Source organism: Nerophis ophidion, linkage group LG05 (genome assembly GCF_033978795.1).
Source record: "Nerophis ophidion isolate RoL-2023_Sa linkage group LG05, RoL_Noph_v1.0, whole genome shotgun sequence".
In the NCBI taxonomy this organism is placed as follows: Eukaryota; Metazoa; Chordata; class Actinopteri; order Syngnathiformes; family Syngnathidae; genus Nerophis; species Nerophis ophidion.
In genome coordinates, this window is record NC_084615.1 from 42,793,656 (window position 1) to 42,814,388 (window position 20,733).

At 41.0% G+C, this 20,733-nt stretch overlaps 1 protein-coding gene across 5 annotated transcripts in view; it reads right to left on the minus strand.

Annotated features, from left to right (window-relative positions):
* Window positions 1-20,733, minus strand: part of LOC133553138 (kelch-like protein 29) — a 600,020-nt gene that overhangs the window by 106,135 nt on the left and 473,152 nt on the right. For all 5 annotated transcript variants that reach the window (XM_061901009.1, XM_061901008.1, XM_061901007.1 and 2 more), the window contains 2 exons: window positions 13,973-14,085; window positions 8,696-8,842 (listed from right to left, as the gene is read on the minus strand). In XM_061901009.1, coding sequence (XP_061756993.1) covers window positions 8,696-8,842; window positions 13,973-14,085 — 260 coding nt within the window. The remainder of the gene's footprint in view (window positions 1-8,695; window positions 8,843-13,972; window positions 14,086-20,733) is intronic.

The following is a 20,733-nucleotide window of genomic DNA, read 5'->3' on the forward strand; positions in this document are numbered from 1 at the left end:
ATTTGTCTTTATTTATATTTTCTGAATAATTTATGAGATAATGTGGTATATATATATATTTTTTTAACATATATAGCATAATCTACATAAACACAAATAATAGCTTTTGCGACATTTATTGGACACATTTAAAACAGCAGTTTCTTTCATTAAAAAATGTTGGCACATTTTTTTACTTAGCAAAACTCATCCCGCGGGCCGGATAAAACCTGTTCACGGGCCTGTTCCGGACCGCTGGCCTCACGTTTGACACCCCTGATTTAACAGTTACCATGATATTTACTAATATAAAGTGTCCCTTTCCTAAACGTAATTAGACAAAAATTATAATTATATGATGATAACGCAATATAATAGTAATAACGTTATATTAAATAACATGGAATGATTTTAAACAACACCCAAAAGGAGCAGACATTGTAATATTTTAACCGCATGTTTGGTATTGTGGTTAAAACTAGCAGTGGTGTAGCTGTGCACTGCGCCCTCTTATGTAGCTAAAAAGTAAACATTAGTGACAGCTCCACAGTGGTGGCCGCGCTCTTTTCAGAACGTTAAAGCGTCTCTGCTCAGTCTAATAGACAACTATGAACGCTCTAATGCTCTTCTGTCTCTAAGCGGCGTCCACGTTTCCTGGCGCCATCAGACGCGAGCTGACAGCGTGGCGGAAAGAGAAATAGCGGAAAGAGAAAATTGCATATTATTTACCCGGTGCGTTCAATATGCCACTTTTCCACTGTATAGCTCACAGCCCGCAAACACACACACACACGCACGCACGCACGCACGCACGCACGCACGCACGCATGCACACACACACACACACACACACACACACACACACACACACACACACACACACACACACACACACACACACACACACACACACACACACACACACACACACACACACACACACACGGACACACGAACGGCCGCCAAAGTAGCTGGCGGCTTAAAGTGTTGCAGCGACATGGCGCCTTGACATGTCATTAAAAGTTGTCACAGGTTCTGGGAGAGTGAATTTCTGCTGGAAGAAGAGGAGGAGGGAGGAAAATGGAGGACCACGCATGTCAAATTCAGGCAGCATGATGGCGGCAACCTGGTGGTTTTCCGGTCCCACCCCGGATGGAGGTCAGAGTTGCCTCTTGACGTTTATTTTTCTCAATCCCTTGTCTAGTCCTCTCGAGCTCCGTCTGTTTCTTCAAACACAAGGTGACCCCGGGTCCACCGTCTCAGGACTTGGTGAAGTGCCCCGTTAAGACAAGCGGAAAAATGTTTTTCCCGACTTCAGCTAAATAACCTCAGCTGTCTGCTGGAGGGTGAGATTGCAGAACCAAGCGGGCTGATCTGGAGGTTTTGGACTTTCGATGTTGTGGTGGACTGCTTGGTCAACCTTAAATGTCCAATTTGAGAGCATTTTCCAGGAGACAGGATTTGCCCGTACGAGGAGACGGATGGGTACCAACCATTGTAGGTCCCAACCAGTGACGTGCTGTCAGGGGAGGCAAGTGAGGCAGTGTCTCACCTTGCCACCAGGAGGGGTAAAAGTCTTAACTATGAGATGTTCAAAAAACCGAGTGATAAAATAAGTCAGAATATTTCTCTTTTGCTCTATGCTTTCAATGGGATTTTGGTGTGGTTCCTGTATATTTGGATAATTTTCATGGTCAAAATCGCAGAAATTCTGTGTTTCCTGATCAAAATAACGCAGCAGACCAGAAGTGAGGCAGACTTAGGTGATGCCTCCACAGCTGCACACAAAGTGTATTGAGCGTGTGTGTGTGCTTGATGCTACAGGAACAGGCAGGCCATGAGGCAGCAAGTACCTGTGCCTCAAAGTAGGGGGCGATATATTGTTCAATGCCTCAGCAGTACTCTGACTCGCCACACTGGGAGAAGTGGGGGTGCTAGAGCTAGCAGACACATGTCTCTCCAGCGGAAGCCAGCCTTTTTTCTTCTTTTTTTTAAACTGTATTTATAACAAACATGGCATTTTTATTAGAGTAAGTCAGCGTTTGTGGGTGTTATTGCTGCTTCAGATACAAATACAGAAAGGCAATACACACTCCCAATACTTGATTTGTTTTGTTAAAAGAAAATGGGACCAAAAAGCATTTAATAACAACTTTGTAAAATAATTTTTGGACCAATTTGTCAAACCATAATATCATTATGATAATGTTTTTATGAAAGCAAATTACTCCCTTCGTTTTCCTGTTATTCTAATGTGCAACCTAAATCAACAATGGTTAGAACTGCTCATGAATTTAAGTTTTTAAAAAAAAAGACAAAAAAAACCCTCGAAAAGTATCTATGCCTCACCTGGTGTATAGTTCACCGCACGTCACTGGTCCCAACATAATACTACACTGGCAAATTCAGCTTCAAGACTACTTCTGGATAGGCATAGCATTCGCTACTGCTATACAACTATCGTCTTGGAATCGCAACTGCATGCAAAGCTTACTAAATTATACTTGCAAATAAGACTCAGAGGTGTCAGAAAACCCCACATTTGTCATACACAGAGTCAGCGCTTCTAAAGGTTTTTAATGATATCCTCCTGTCAACTGATTCTGTTGTCCTGGTGCTTTTAGATCTGTCTGCTGCGTTCGACAACATCGACCACGCCACCTTAATCACTCGTCTTGAGAAGTGTGTGGGTATTAAGGGCGGTGCCCTCAACTGGTTCCGGTCATACCTAACCGACAGGAGTTTTTGTGTAAAAATAGACTGTTTTATGTCTTCCACAGCTCTTATACCACATGGGGTCCCCCAGGACTCTATCCTTGCCCCAATCTCTACCTTTTCCCCCTTGGTTCTATTTTTAGGAAGTACGGGATTGCACTTAATTTTTATGCCGATGATTGCCAGATCTATTTTCCCATGGCACAAAATAACACGGATCAACGTCTCATTGACTGCCTGCATGACATCAAAGCCATGCTTTCAGCTAACTTCCTGAGCCTAAATGAAGACAAAACAGAAGTTATGTTGTTCGGTCCAAGTCGCTCTCCCTCCTCCAACGTTGACCTCGGCACTCTGACCCCGTATCTCAGCGACTGTGTCACAAACCTGGGGGTAAAGTTTGACTCAGATTTTAAATTCGAAAAACAAATCAGCAGCGTCGTTCAAAAAAGCTTTTCTCAATTACGCCAAATAGCGAAAGTGAAACCGCTTCTATCAGGACATGATCTCGAGAAATTAATCCACGCCTTTATCTTGAATCGTTTAGACTACTGCAATGCCCTGTATGTAGGCATTAGTCAGGCCTCCCTGTCCCGCCTGCAGCTCGTGCAGAACTCTGCTGCTCGTCTGCTAACAGACCCGCAGACGTGAGCACATCACCCCTATATTAGCGTCCCTTCACTGGCTCCCTGTGCATTACCGAATCAACTTTAAACTCCTTCTATTTGTTTTTAAATGTCTTAACAACCTTGCGCCAACATATCTCTCCGACTTCCTTCAGCCTTACTGCCCCACCCGATCCCTAAGATCAGCCGATCAGCTGCTACTGACGGTCCCTAACACAAGGCTGAAGCTGAGAGGTGACAGAGTTTTCGCCGCTGCTGCTCCCAAGCTCTGGAACGACCTTCCTCTGAGTGTTAGACAAGCCTCCACTCTTCCTGTTGTTAAATCTCTCTTAAAAACATACTTTTATTCCATGGCTTTTAACACTGAGTGATATCCATCCTGCAATGGCGCCCCATAATACACCTGCTGTGAACCTGTTTTTATGTTTTAATTATTTATTTTGTATCATGTTCTGTTTGTGTCGTGTTGTGTTTGCTCGGTTCTCGTATTATCTTTTAACCTGCCCATTGTACAGCACTTTGGCTACCACTGTGGTAAATATTAAATGTGCTTTATAAATAAAGTTGATTTGATTTAAACAGTTAATTTTTAAATATTACATTAAAATATTCGCTTTTATTGTTAAATGCTAAGCATTTATTAACACACAAAATTATAGAATATTGGTAATGTTGAGTACCGGTATCGATTCCCAGGCGGGAAATTGGTACCACATCGATTCAAATGTGAACGGTAATCATCACTACTCAGTAAAGAATCTCATTTATTTTCTAATGTGTGGAACCTTGATTCACACACCCCTCCTTTTATGAACTTTTTGGTTTACAAACCGCAGACTGAATAAAAAAATGCTTTGGTTTATGAACCTTGTCTCTGTGTACGGACGTTTCATCCACTCATTGTGTGCATCGCAGCACAGCCTTTTTTTCCCCGCCAGAAGTCAGCATAGTGTTACTGTTGGCTATCTGTGCTAATTTGTGTGCTATTGTTTTGGTGATTTTTAGCATTTCATTTTTTATTTTTTTACTTTTGCTAGGTCCATATGAGTCCAATAAAAGCAATGGACAAGCAATGTGGTTTGAAACGTTCAGGAAGTATCCGCGGCGTTGTCAACACTGCCACCTCCCATCTTCCCCTCTCTTCTGCTGATCACAAAACAGATTTAAGGTGGACTGGGTTTAATTAATTTTATTCTTAATTAGGGCTGGGAGACATAGCGACATACGCGATATATCGCGGGTTTGTCTCTGTCCGATATAGAAAATGACTATCGTGATATTCGAGTATACGTTCTCACGCAGTTGCTTTTAGCTGCGGGCATTACATTACAGGCTCTTCCCACTCCTTGTGTCTCCTTCTCACAGACAGCGAGCGCACAAACTTACACACGTAACATACTGTCACGTCATACGTCACATACGTATACGCCTTCATGGAGCAGAGAGGTAGCAGACTGGGTAACGTTAGTTGTGATGCTAGCGAAGCCGTGCAAGTGGTAATATGAGAGAAAGAAGGTCTGGCGGTGGTTCGGCTTCAAGCGGGAAGATGTCGAATATTCAACTTTAATTTGTCAAGTGTGGGGCACAAGCGTTGCTACCTAAAGTAGCATTACTTTGTAGCATCATTTGAAAATTCACCTGCTAATAACTTTAATAAATACAGTTTTGGTCAATTGACTTAGTTGTGATTTCCTTCTCTGCATGAAAGTTTAAAAGTAGCATGTATTAATGCAGTATGAAGAAGAATGTTTTAATGTAGACACATTGAATCATCATACTGCTGTTATTATATGTATCAAGTGTTATTTCAAGGCTAAGGCAAAATATCGAGATATATATCGTATATCGCGATATGGCCTAAAAATATCGAGATATTAAAAAAAGGCCATATCGCCCAGCCCTATTCTTAATCATTGTGGTGACTTGGCCGTTAGAGTTAAAGGGGAACTGCGCTATTTTGGGAAATTCACAATCCTTATGTGAGACAAGAACATTATATGTCTTTCTTTTTTAATACATTCCAAATCCTAAATAAAGGCTGACAAAAGTCAGGTAACAATGCAGGTGTAGGAGATTCGATCTATTCTGCCTAAAAAGCGCTGTAAAATACAACTTTTATATACGTGCTGTAAATATATATGTAATGTAGTAACAGGCACATTATTGATAACGTGTAATATTTACGGACTATATTTTGGTCATTTTAAGCATTGCCAGAACTTTTTAGCGACAAATTGATTTCACAGAGTGCGTTGCAAGGTTCACTATTTCCTTCAACAACAATTTCTACTAATAATGGCAGACTTCATGAGCGCTACGAGAGACTACTTAGGGGCAAATGATTTTCCAGAAACTTGTGTTTTTGAGCTTGAATATACGGTGGATGAACTACAATTTTTAGATGCTGAGCGATAAAAAGATTATGCTTAATTGAAACACTAAGCATCAAGTAGCGCTATTGCTAAGTGCTAAACAAGAAATACACACTACGAACAAAATAAAACAATCACTTACTGTACAATGTCACTGGGATGCCGAATGATGGGATGCTTATATCTTTCAGCACAAGACTTATGTTCCCTGTTTAGATGATGACTTCATTATCATCCTCACTCCTCGGGTTAAACAAAAGGTGGAAGCAAACGAGGGTCTAAGTTGAATTTCAAAGTTGACACAACCTTTAACTGTACAAGTAAAAACATGATTTATAATCTAGAATTACCTTTCACCAAATCAAGGTGATGCAGCAGCAGCTCAGTATGTCAAAAGCTGCAGTACCACCGTGATCAAGGCGCTGTGTTACTAAAAGTAGTTCCTCAACGTAAGCGATTATAATAACAATGCCAATAAGAATTGGTTAATACGCAGGTCTCGGCATGTAAACAGAATATTTCTGGCGGTTTTTAGATGTTGTTTTAGAGGGCTTTATAGGCGGTATAGATGAATCCTGTATTGTTAGCGACCACTTCTCATCCTTAACTTATGATTTAGAATGCACAAAAAAGGCAAACACATATGTGTTCTTGTCTCGCATAGGGATTGTGAATTATAGGCAAAATCCACCAAAATGTGCAGTTTTTCCTTTAAAAAGCTTTGTGATATCAAACTGAGTGCACAACAGGCCTAGTGACAATGCGTGTGTGTGTCAGCAGGGCGGCTGAAAATCAGAACTGTTCAGCTCGTTGTTGTTTTGACATTGTTATTAAATATTAAATATAATGTTGATTCGTCACCCCCTTATTTTGTTTGTTTGATATACAGTACTGTAGAGCACCTTTTAATTTTGCTCAGGGTGAACATCCACCATTTTCTACCGACTACCGCTTATTCCCTTTGGGGTCGCGGGAGGCGCTGGTGCCTATCTCAGCTACAATCGGGCGGAAGGCGGGGTACACCCTGGACAAGTCACCACCTCATCGCAGGGCCAACACAGATAGACAGACAACATTCACACTCACATTCACACACTAGGGCAGGGGTCAGGAACCGTTTTGGCTGAGAGAGCCAAGAAGCCAAAATATTTTAAAATGTATTTACGTAAGAGCCATATAATATTTTTTTAACACAGAACACAATCAAACACGTGCATTTTTAAGTAAGACCAACATTTTTTAGAGTATAATAGGTCTCTTATTCTTTGTAATAATATTGTTATTCTGAACCTAACTTTGTGTGTGTGTGTGGTTGGGGGGGTCTGCGGACCTGCAGCAAAGCGGGTTGTTTCCAGGATCGGCCTCAAAATCAGTGACAGGTGCGTAGATGGCCCCTTGTTATCTAATCACCTGTCGCTCTGTTATAAGCAGCAGCCAGGAGGAGAGGCAGGGTTGTAGCTGGAGCCAAAGCACGAGCGAGGGGGAAAGAAAAAAAAACAATTGCTGGAAAGCAACTGAGAGACTTATTGAAAAATAGAACAATATTGCAACCCTGAAACAGGCTCTCATGTTGGTGCTTGGTGGTCTGAAGAATCCCCAGGAGGGCAAGCCCCACAATAACCAATAATAAATAAATAACTTCTTACCGTTAACACAACTTCTTGAACAGGTGTGGTAGAAAACGAATGGATGGATTAAAAATGCATGAGAAAGTTTTATATTGTGAACGTTATTTTTAACACTGTGATTACAAGTGGAATTATTCATTACTTATCGTGTTAAGCAATATCAGCTCAGACTTATCCGAGAGCCAGGTGCTGTCAACAAAAGAGCCGCATCTGGCTCTAGAACCATAGGTTCCCTACCCCTGCAATGGGGGCAATTTAGTGTTGCCAATCAACCTATCCCCAGGTGCATGTCTTTGGAAGTGGGAGGAAGCCGGAGTACCCGGAGGGAACTCACGCTCTCACGGGGAGGACATGCAAACTCCACACAGAAAGATCCCGAGCCTGGGATTGAACCCCAGACTACTCAGGACCTTCATATTGTGAGGCAGACGCACTAACCCCTCTTCCACCGTGAAGCCCAGGGTGAACATACTTTTACTAAAATATGGACTTTTCTCAAGACCCATTATTCACATTTAAATTGTTTCTTATGGAGAAAATTGCTCCAATATAGGATTAGAATGATCTCTAATGTACACATACATGTATATCTAACATTGTAGGCTCCTTGTTCCTAGAAATGATTCAAGTATGAGCAGCGATTAGCAATCATTTGTGGTGGCTTGTTAACATTCAGCCCACTTGACGGTAATGTGATATGACCGTGCACATGAAAGAAGCAATGCTAAATATTTCATCTGAAAGGTGAACGTTTCAAACAGTGATGAACGCGTGCCATAAAAGGTGGGCGCCAACAAGGTAGCATTGATTTTGGAGGTCTGATACGGCGGATGTAGGGCAGTGCCCGCTGACAAAGAGACATTACTTGCGATGGATGGCTCCTCCGCTGACGGATGGTCGCCATTTATCCAATAACCTGGCCTACATTTTTAAAGAGGCAGAAAAAAGCACGTTCATGCTTTTCGTGACTGAAATCGATAAAAAGTTCATGACCTGAGGTTTTAACCGGGCAATGGATATCCGTCGGCGCTCCCGTTTACCTTCTCGCGGATGCGGGCCAGAGTTGACGCTCCGACCTTGAGGCTTATTGATTCCCGGGAGGTTCATATATGCCCTGCTCTCTCTCGCTGCTGTCAATATCCATCTTCAGGATATAACCTTTGATTGTGATGAACTCACATTTGGAATCTTCTGACAAACAAACAGCGAGTGCGGCAAATGCTTTCTCAGAAGAAACAAATCAACTCAGAAGAGAAAACAATGCGCCAGCAAAACAGGGGAATAACAACAAAACTGATGAAGAAGCTACTTGTCTGCGTGTTCACGCTGAGAGCCTCTTCACTGCACCAACAACGCTTCACTCAATTTTTATTACCTGAACTCTGGAGCTGGAGTCCCGTTTGATCCATTTGATGACCGTCTCGTAAACCAGTTCCTCGGCTTTTGTGTTGAGGCTGTCGTTGGACAAATAGGCCACGATGTCCTCCTTGGACACACTCAGGATCTCCTCCTGGCCCGCTACCTTGGGAAGCATGGGTTACAATCACCGTCAAGAGCTTCCAAAGTGAAATAAAACTGGTTTCTATACATATAAGTTGCATAGTTTCAACTTTTCTTCCCAAAAACCAAAAACAATATTTCATACCTTAGATAGAAACTGCCTTAATTGTATGGGTGAAGCATTAATCAAAATCAAGAGGGTTCTTGCTCTGTCAAAGCACAAAAATCCTTGACATTTTGAAAATGACTATTCTGAAAATTGTGAAATACTTGTGAGAAGTTCCAAGTAAAGCAACAAAGATTCAAAACTAGGATTCCTCGATTATGCTTGGGACTATAGTGGCGCCTCCAGTGTTTGTCATATATTCAGTTACTGACATTTAGGACCGCCACAAGTATTTTAAATTGTTTTAAATTTTGCAATACAGGAAAGTAACACGGGCTTCACGGTGGAAGAGGGGTTAGTGCGTCTGCCTCATAATACGAAGGCCCTGAGTAGTCAGGGTTCAATCCCGGGCTCGGGATCTTTCTGTGTGGAGTTTGCATGTCCTCTCCGTGAATGCGTGGGTTCCCTCCGGGTACTCCGGCTTCCTCCCACTTCCAAAGACATGCACCTGGGGATAGGTTGATTGGCAACACTAAATGGTCCCTAGTGTGTGAATGTGAGTGTGAATGTTGTCTGTCTATCTGTGTTGGCCCTGCGATGAGGTGGCGACTTGTCCAGGGTGTACGCCACCTTCCGCCAGATTGTAGCTGAGATAGGCACCAGTGCCTATTCATATTGGGGATTTTTAGATGTATCGATGGTAATTATTTTCTATCGATGCTGTTCACGATGCCCCATGTTGCGCTCATGTTAATTTTTTTCCTGTCTCATAATTTACTGTAATATTCTTTCTTATTTGTTCTTAGTATGTTAGTTGGCTTGTTGTTACACGTGTTATACTTATTTTGCGCCTCTTTGGATTTTCCATAGACAATGTTTGTCATAAAACATAACAAAAAATGACCGTATGCTTCATATGCATAGTTTTCACTGTATACATTGTTTTAATTTTGCTTTTGTAAATCATTCTTAAAGGCAATCATGCATTTCTCTGCGCGTAATCTTTGAGATGTCTTTTTGTCAAACATGTTCCCCTCCCTTTAGTTTACGTCAAAGATTGTGAAAACTGGTGGATGATCACTGATGTCAGTTCTTATCAATAAGCATTGCCCAGTGTCATGTGACTCTATTTGGCCTTGTAATTTTAGGATATAAACTCATGCTATACATCAGTGGTCCCCAACCTTTTTGTAGCTGCGGACCGGTCAACGCTTGATAATTTGTCCCGCGGCCCGACAGGGTTGGGGGGAGACAGGGGGGTAATTTTTCTTAAAAAAAAATTGTGGTCATGAAAAAGGGAGGTTTTTGGGGTTGGTGCACCTAATTGTAAGTGTATTTTGTGTTTTTTTATGTTGATTTAATAAAAAATAAAAATAATAAAAAATTATTCTGCGGCCCGGTACCAATCGAGCCTGGTGGTTGGGGACCACTGCTATACATTGTATAATGGTGTTATGCTTAATATGGTTCCACAGGGTTCAAAAACAAGTTTTGACTGATTTCAGTGAAGGTTGCTTTAATCCAGTCCTCAAACATTTCAACACTTGATTTAGGTGTTCTTCATACACAGCTGATATACATTTTAGTTTTTTTATGACACATTTCAATGGTTATACATTATAAAATATTATCAATAGCAACATTTTCACCACTTTGAAATTCAGTTTCTTCAACACGTACGCCGCAACTCCTCCTCCGTTTTTGTTGTTTCTAATTTATATCCTTCCAGAGCAAAATCTATTCCTTTTTTAGCATCGATCCATGTTTCTGAGATAGCAATTACTTTGAAGGGTTTGTTGAATTTTTTCAAATAATGCTGTATGTTGTTGTAGTTTGCATACACGCTTCTGCAGCTGAAATTAATAATTGGCAGTCAGTTGTCATATCTAATGTCACTATTATATTGTTCATCCATCCATCCATCCATCCATTTTCTACCGTTTGTCTCTTTCAGAGTCACGGGTGGTGCTGGTCATCTGTAAAATGAAAATAATTATTCCTAATGTGGAAGAAAAAAAACCATATCTGGATTTACAGTGGGGCAAAAAAGTATTTAGTCAGCCACCAATTGTGCAAGTTCTCCCACCTAAAATGATGACAGAGGTCTGTAATTTTCATCATAGGTACACTTCAACTGTGAGAGACAGAATGTGAAAAAAAAATCCAGGAATTCACATTGTAGGAATTTTTAAGAGTTTATTTGTAAATTATGGTGGAAAATAAGTATTTGGTCAACCACTCAAAGCTCTCACTGATGGAAGGAGGTTTTGGCTCAAAATCTCACGATACATGGCCCCATTCATTCTTTCCTTAACACGGACCAATTGTCTTGTCCCCTTAGCAGAAAAACAGCCCCAAAGCAGGCTGTTTCCACCCCCATGGTTCACAGTAGGTATGGTGTTCTTGGGATGCAACTCAGTATTCTTCTTCCTCCAAACACGAAGAGTTGAGTTTATACCAAAAAGTTATGTTTTGGTTTCATCTGACCACATGACGTTCTCTCAATCCTCTGCTGTATCATCCATGTATCCATTTTGGTATAAACTCAACTCGTCGTGTTTGGAGGAAGAAGAATAATGAGTTGCATCCCAAGAACACCTCACCTACTGTAAAGCATGGGGGTGGAAACATCATGCTTTGGGGCTGTTTTTCTGCTAAGGGGACCGGACGATTGATCCGTGTTAAGGAAATAATGAATGGGGCCATGTATCGTGAGCTTTTGACCCAAAACCTCCTTCCATCAGTGAGAGCTTTGAACGGTTGACCAAATACTTGTTTTCCACCATAATTTACAAATAAATTCTTTAAAATTCCTACAACGTGAATTCCTGGATTTTTTTTCACATTCTGTCTCTCACAGTTGAAGTGTACCTATGATGAAAATTACAGACCTCTGTCATCATTTTAAGTGGGAGAACTTGCACAATCGGTGGCTGACTAAATACATTTTTTTGCCCCACTGTAAGTCACTTTCAAATTTCTGGCTTTAATGTTCAATATTGCAAAAGCTTTCCAATCCTATATTTTCCTCTTCAGCAAACTTTTGCGTTGCTTCAATAATGTCCAGGAGTGTATATGAATGCGCTCGAAAATCCAGATTTAAATGTTCAGTAATCTCTTCAAACATAGTAGCGCTGATATTGAATGTAGATGATGGTTTTCCATCAGACTTCATTATCGTTGTCAAAGCGCTGTGAACTTTACTATTTTTCCAGATCCTTTATGTCTTTGACAACAAGTGCTCTTGCTTCAGAACCTCCATTCAGCTTAATGTAGATTTTGCAGTTGGTGGTCCAAGTTCCCTGAATTTTTTCCTGCTTTTCTCAAGTCGCATGCTTTCTTGGCAATGTCAGCATTGCGTTTGGTTCATTCATGTACACATTAGTATCCTTCAGCCTCTTTCCTGCTTCACCAGTGCAATTGTGCATTGCCTATTGGCGAGTTTCATGAAAATTAGAGAGGTGTTGTTGTTTCTACCTTTTAGTGGGATGCATGTGTCAATGGTGTTAATATCGGCATCGATTTCCTTTGGTTGCAGAAAGTTTACCACTTGTTGCTCTATTGAGGCGATATTCATATCATTTGGTTTTCCTCCATTATCCACGGTCCTGGCAAAGGATCAAGGACTACTATGCAGATTTGTAACGATTATACAATTTATTTGTTATTTCTTATCCTGATCTATTTAATTTATAACATTCTATGGAGCAATGTTATCTTGCTGCAGAACCTTCATTTTGTGTTGCATTGCTATATTTTCTTCTCGGAGGACCTTTATCTCCTGTTGCATGTCTGTTTGCTCCTTAAGGATATTCATCACATGATCTTTAAAATCTCAAAGCTCCCTTTTCAAACTGTTAGTTTCGGAAAGCAGGCTTTCTACGTATGTTTGCTTGTAGGCCAAGAATATCTGCTTTTTGATTTGATATTAGACTTGCTATCTGGGTTTACACGGTGGATTTCAGGTTGTCTATTTTTTGTAGCACCCGCTTGCAGAATTTAATGTGATGAGGCCGAATGTTTCAAGGTTTGAGATAGGTTATATAACTTGGGTTTCGGCATTGTTGCTATAGCAGCCCACTGATTCGCTTTTTTTCAGCAAATCAATGCCTCTACGGACCACCTACTCAGTGGCCTAATGGTTAGTGTCCGCCCTGAGATCGGTAGGTTGTGAGTTCAAACCCCAGCCAAGTCATACCAAAGACTATAAAAATGGGACCCATTACCTCCCTGCTTGGCACTCAGCATCAAGGGTTGGAATTGGGGGTTAAATCACCATAAATGATTCCTGGGTGCGGCACCGCTGCTGCCCACTGCTCTCCTCACTTCCCAGGGGGTGATCAAGGGGATGGGTCAAATGCAGAGGACACATTTCACCACACCTAGTGTGTGTGTGACAATCATTGGTACTTTAACTTTAACTTTAAGAGCGGTTTGAAGATATCAGCAAACTCTCCCGCAGCTGTAATCACAATAAGTGGTGAAGAAAACTTCAAAATCCCGATAGCAGATGTGAAGTATATTTATGTAGTGTTTTTTATTTAGTGACTCAGCGTTTTACATTGAGAAACCCATTATCTGCATTTAAGATACATTTAGACCCGTGTGTGTAGAACTGGTATCTTGTTCAAGGACACAATGGCAGTGGCTAGGATGGTGAAACCTGGATTCGAACCAGGAACTTCTTAATTGTATGTTTGGGCGCCTTACCATCTGAGCCATGCTGTCCCAAAAGTGGAGCTTTTTTCTTTGCATCCTATTCCATTGACAGGAAGTGATGTATCTTGGTAAACATTTATACACGTGCTTGACAGGCTCCTAAAAACAATTTGGTGATGATTAACCTAAACACTCTAAAGTTATAGTGTTTTGTAGAGCCTCTTGAGCTGTGTGATAAACAAACTTTGAGGTTCTGTACTTGCCCTGCCGTGTGGTGTATTTGTCAGAAAAATAACACAGGAGGAGTTCATGTTTTGGCACATTTTCAGCATTTTGTGTTCAGCGGTTTAGGATTATATGATGTTATCGTAACAGTTCTGGATTTACCTCAGGGAAATTCTGCAATGCAAAGGCTTTGGCCATGTTGTGGAGCTCCGTGCAACTCATAGCCTCAGCCATGGCCAACACTCCCAGACAGTTTGCTGCCGTCAGCTGCTTTTCTGGAGTACAGGAAGAATAGGAAGAAGAAGAAGAAAAAGAAGAGACCGACAGATTGATTAGGACGTCAATAGCAAGATGGCGCACCAGGAAGATTGTGTCGCGGCTTATCAGCTTTCCATTTGCCTCAGATGAATGAGGAGCAAGTTTAATAACTGCAAACACCTCCTGGGACAAACAAATGGGGAAGAATTGATCGCTTGCAGAAACAAGCGAGTGAAGGCGGACAGCCAGGAGTGAGATTAGGGAGTAGCTGGACCACATTAAAGAGTCAGATGTCTTCAAAGAGAAGTGACCAGCAGGGGGGGAGAGCTCACGTCCATTAAGGTGGTACTTTCCTCTCTAATGACGCAGTTTTTCATAAAGAGAATGGAGAAAAGGTTTGTAGAAGAAATAATGTGCAATCAGACAAACAAACGGCCCGACCTGGTCATTGACCGATGAAAATGGCCTGATTAAATAATTGCCCTCCTTTGATCGACATGGAGTGGCTCTTATAAACAAACACAGACGCCAAAACAAGAGGTGACATGTTGCAGATTAAATACTTTGACAACATATCTTTATCAGCGTCAGCAATGAACACCATTGTACAACCAAGTTTCTGCTGACAATGACGCTGATATTTTGGCCTATTCTTTGACCCAAATTTGGCATTCCAGAAAAACTCAGTTTAAAACTGCAGCCTAAAATCCTCAGTGCACTGAATTGATCGCAAATGAACTGCCCAGGATGTCCTGGAAGACGTTTGGCTTTGCCTCTCATCCGACCTAGGCTTCTTTAGTTCATAGTCAAAGACTCGATAAGATAACTCCAGTCTGACTAGGGCAACTAAAGACTAAATAGGACAACTCTAATTCAACTAGAGCGTTCCTATCTAGTCAGAGTATGGACTGATGAAGCCTGCTTGGATAAGATTCAAAACGACTTCTCAAGACGATGACTTGATTGTATTTGGACTGTTCATCCTGTTCCAAAGCCCACATAAGGCAACTCTAGTGAGACTAGAGCTGCACTATTTAGTCTTTGAGCATTAAATGATGAAGCCTGTTCGGATGACAGATAAAACGACTACGCAAAGCATTAAATTAACCATAACTGGACGGTTCAGGTTGTCCTGAAGATTGCACAGGGGAACTCTGTCCTATCTGGTCTTTAGTCTTTGAGCATAAATTGATGAAGCCTGCTCGGATGAAAGTCCAAAACGTCTTCTCGGAGCATTGACTTGATCGTAATTGGACTGTTCATGTTGTCTCAAAGACTACATAAGGTAACTCTGATCCAACTAAAACTGTCCTGTCTAGTATTTGAGCTTAAACTGATTAAGCCATTAAACTGTTTCCCAAATTTGACAATTGGATTGTGTTAAAGTGAAGAGGTCCATTTGGCCTACTGATAATACATTTATACAACATCACGTGACAACCCTGATGAAGGCTGCAGAGGCAAGGTAGCCGAAACTCGTCAGGTACAAACAACTTTAATATCTATGCTTTCATAGACAAACCTTATTTATATACATGTTTGCAGCGAGTGGTCTGGCATGCACACTACAGCTGTTTTAGGGGGAATGCACGAAGTCAAGTTTAAATTAGGGCTGTCAAAGTTAATGCAATAAAGTATTAACTACAACTTCCATTAACAGTGCAATTTTTTTGGAAGCGCAATTAATGTGCAGTCATCCTTTCTGTAGCTGCGTCCAGTTGTTGAACTTGCCGTTGAGCCACAAGCGAGACAAAAATAGCGAGCAGCAATGGACAAAAACAAGGGTACATTATGGAAAGCAAAGACCCAAAGCCTTGACAAGTCATTCTTCCAACAAGACAAGACTATTTTTCATCCGAGAACGATCACTGCCATTGGGGCAAATGCGTGCTTGCGTACTTCCATTCAGAGGGGTGGAGCTTCACTTTTGTGTTTAGATTACAGTTCAGTGCACTGATATCAAAAAATGTACATTACTGTACTGTAATTTGTAATATCTACTGTAATTACTTCATTGATTACTGCTACTGTAACAGCTTTAACAAGATGGTAAGCTCAGAAGATATGAAAAACAGTAGGCAGGAAGTCAAGAGGCACATTTAAATCAGTTTGTCGTCAAAACATGGCAAGACACCTCTTCTCATACCGACCCCACACTTCCGGCTTCAGAATTAAAATGAATGGGGTCATAGAAAATGAAGCAGTGTTTCTGTAGATTATTCAAAGTCATTGTTTTTTGGAAAAGTGTTTCAATTTGTGTTGTTTTTCAAATGTCTTGTTCTTTTTCTTACTTACAGCACTCAATGACATTGAACAGCACAGATTGATATAAATACACGTACCCTCAAAATTTAAATTCTACTAATTTATTAACAAAAATGTTACACATTAATATAAGGATAATAAATTGAAGGAACATATTTAGTTTGTTTCACAACACTTCAGTCACCTTTCATTAAGAATATCTAGCCTTATAACTGTGGCTATAATAACAAATTGACAAAAAGACAAAAGTTAACAAGTAGAAAACGAAAATAATAGAGTAAGAAATGCATACAACCAAGTTGTGTAAAACCTACAAAATCATTCAGCTCTAATCTGTGAAAAAAGTTACAAATTATACATTACATGACCTTCATCATACAAATAAGTCCAATAATGGACTAATAGTTTCCATCCAATGTTCATTAAAACGACAACCTCCCGGCACAATGGACCGATGCACCACTGTCCTCTTTGGAGCGACACAGAGCCGTATACGGCTCTGGCATGTAAGGGCTCCTGCAAAGCCAACAGATACAACGAAAACTTTAACCTTAGTCCTAACATAAATAATAAATATAAATCGTTTGAGGTGCTTACTATGAGGTCTGTCACACCGCTGCCTCTACACCTGGCTGTTATCTACCGCCCCCCAGGGCCCTATTCGGACTTTATTAATGAATTCTCAGAGTTCGTTGCTGATCTAGTGACACACGCCGATAATATAATCATAATGGGGGACTTTAATATCCATATGAATACCCCATCGGACCCACCGTGCGTAGCGCTCCAGACTGTAATTGATAGCTGTGGTCTCACACAAATAATAAATGAACCCACGCATCGCAACGGTAATACGATAGACCTAGTGCTTGTCAGGGGCATCACCGTTTCCAAAGTTACGATACTCCCGTATACTAAAGTATTGTCCGATCATTACCTTATAAAATTCGAGGTTCAGACGCATGTTCGTCAAACTAATAATAATAATAACTGCTATAGCAGCCGCAACATTAATACAGCCACAACGACAACTCTTGCTGACCTACTGCCCTCGGTAATGGCACCATTCCCAAAGTATGTGGGCTCTATTGATAACCTCACTAACAACTTTAACGACGCCCTGCGCGAAACCATTGATAACATAGCACCGCTAAAGTTAAAAAAGGCTCCAAAAAAGCGCACCCCGTGGTTTACAGAAGAAACTAGAGCTCAGAAATTATTATGTAGAAAGCTGGAACGCAAATGGCGCACGACTAAACTTGAGGTGCACCATCAAGCATGGAGTGATGGTTTAATAACTTATAAACGCATGCTTACCTTAGCTAAAGCTAAATATTACTCAAATCTCATCCACCGTAATAAAAACGATCATAAATTTTTGTTTAGTACGGTAGCATCGCTAACCCAACAAGGGACTCCTTCCAGTAGCTCAACCCACTCAGCTGATGACTTTATGCAATTCTTTAGTAAGAAAATTGAAGTCATTAGAAAGGAGATTAAAGACAATGCGTCCCAGCTACAACGGGGTTCTATTAACACTGATACGATGGTATATACGGCGGATACTGCCCTCCAAAATAGTTTCTCTCGTTTTGAGGAAATAACATTAGAGGAATTGTTACAACGTGTAAATGGAATAAAACAGACAACATGTTTACTTGACCCTCTTCCTGGGAAACTGATCAAGGAGCTCTTTGTATTATTAGGTCCATCAGTGCTAAATATTATAAACTTATCACTCTCCTCGGGCACTGTTCCCCTAGCATTCAAAAAAGCGGTTATTCATCCTCTTCTTAAAAGACCTAACCTCGATCCTGACCTCATGGTAAATTACCGACCGGTGTCTCACCTTCCCTTTATTTCAAAAATCCTTGAAAAAATTGTTGCGGAGCAGTTAAATGAACACTTAGCGTCTAACAATCTATGTGAAACCTTTCAATCCGGTTTCAGGGCAAATCACTCCACGGAGACAGCCCTCGCAAAAATGACTAATGATCTATTGCTAACGATGGATTCTGATGCGTCATCTATGTTGCTGCTCCTCGATCTTAGCGCTGCTTTCGATACCGTCGATCATAATATTTTATTAGAACGTATCAAAATACGAATTGGTATGTCAGACTTAGCCCTGTCTTGGTTTAACTCTTATCTTACGAATAGGATGCAGTGTGTCTCCCATAACAATGTGACCTCGGACTACGTTAAGGTAACGTGTGGAGTTCCCCAGGGTTCGGTCCTTGGCCCTGCACTCTTCAGCATCTACATGCTGCCGCTAGGGGACATCATACGCAAATACGGTATTAGCTTTCACTGTTATGCTGATGACACCCAACTCTACATGCCCCTAAAGCTGACCAACACGCCGGATTGTAGTCAGCTGGAGGCGTGTCTTAATGAAATTAAACAATGGATGTCCGCTAACTTTTTGCAACTCAACGCCAAAAAAACGGAAATGCTGATTATCGGTCCTGCTAGACACCGAACTCTATTTAATAATACAACTCTAACATTTGACAACCAAACAATTAAACAAGGCGACACGGTAAAGAATCTGGGTATTATCTTCGACCCAACTCTCTCCTTTGAGTCACACATTAAAAGCGTTACTAAAACGGCCTTCTTTCATCTCCGTAACATCGCTAAAATTCGCTCCATTCTGTCCACTAAAGACGCTGAGATCATTATCCATGCGTTTGTTACGTCTCGCCTCGACTACTGTAACGTATTATTTTCGGGTCTCCCCATGTCTAGCATTAAAAGATTACAGTTGGTACAAAATGCGGCTGCTAGACTTTTGACAAGAACAAGAAAATTTGATCACATTACGCCTGTACTGGCTCACCTGCACTGGCTTCCTGTGCACTTAAGATGTGACTTTAAGGTTTTACTACTTACGTATAAAATACTACACGGTCTAGCTCCATCTTATCTTGCCGATTGTATTGTACCATATGTCCCGGCAAGAAATCTGCGTTCAAAGGACTCCGGCTTATTAGTGATTCCCAAAGCCCAAAAAAAGTCTGCGGGCTATAGAGCATTTTCCGTTCGGGCTCCAGTACTCTGGAATACCCTCCCGGTAACAGTTCGCGATGCCACCTCAGTAGAAGCATTTAAGTCTCACCTTAAAACTCATTTGTATACTCTAGCCTTTAAATAGACTCCCTTTTTAGACCAGTTGATCTGCCGTTTCTTTTCTTTTTCTTCTATGTCCCACTCTCCCGTGTGGAGGGGGTCCGGTCCGATCCGGTGGCCATGTACTGCTCGCCTGTGTATCGGCTGGGGACATCTCTGCGCTGCTGGTCCGCCTACGCTTGGGATGGTTTCCTGCTGGCTCCGCTGTGAACGGGACTCTCGCTGCTGTGTCTTGGATCCTCTTTGGACTGGACTCTCGCGACTGTGTTGTATCCATTGTGGATTGAACTTTCACAGTATCATGTTAGATCCGCTCGACATCCATTGCTTTCCTCCTCTCTAAGGTTCTCATAGTCATCATTGTCACCGACGTCCCACTGGGTCATTATTGTCACCAATGTCCCACTGGGTGTGAGTTTTCCTTGCCCTTATGTGGGCCTACCGAGGATGTCGTGGTGGTTTGTGCAGCCCTTTGAGACACTAGTGATTTAGGGCTATATAAGTAAACATTGATTGATTGATTGATTGAGATCAAGCATGTAGCTTTCATTTTGAAGGAAACATTTATTTCATTTTATAATTGCCTATTGAGTCAGACTACCGAGAAATATGATCAACATTTCCAAGCATTTACAAGCCTTTTTCAAACACTGAAAACACAATATTAAAATCCAAGCATTTTCAAGGTTTTTAAGCACCCGCATGAACACTGCAGATAACATGACCAAACATCTTTTTTAACGATCAAACCATGACTGTAAAAATTCATATTTTGTGTTGATAATGCACAAAACTATTATCAAAACACGTACGTGTAGCTCCTCTCTCCAAATGCAAGGGGTCATTCAGCAAGAACGCAAATCCTGTCAGGGATACACTAAGTCACTGCAGGTAATTTGTTTATTGTTATAAAGCAGAATGTGTGGTAAAAATGTCATTAAAAGTGTCCAGTCACAGTTTTATTCATTTAATATTATCTGTCTAAGGCAGTGGTTCTTAACCTTGTTGGAGGTACCGAACCCCAGCAGTTTCATGAGCACATTCACCGAACCCTTCTTTAGTAAAAAATAAAATGTTTTTTTTTTTAAAATTCAAGACAAAATTACATGTTTTTGCTAACACTTTAGTATGGGGAACATATTCTAAGTAACAGACTTAGTTTAGAGTTATTTGGACACTAAGGGAAGATATTCTAAGTAATAAAGACTTTATTTAGAGTTATTTGGTTAAGGTCAGGGTTAGAGGGTTAGGGTTATAATAAGGCCATG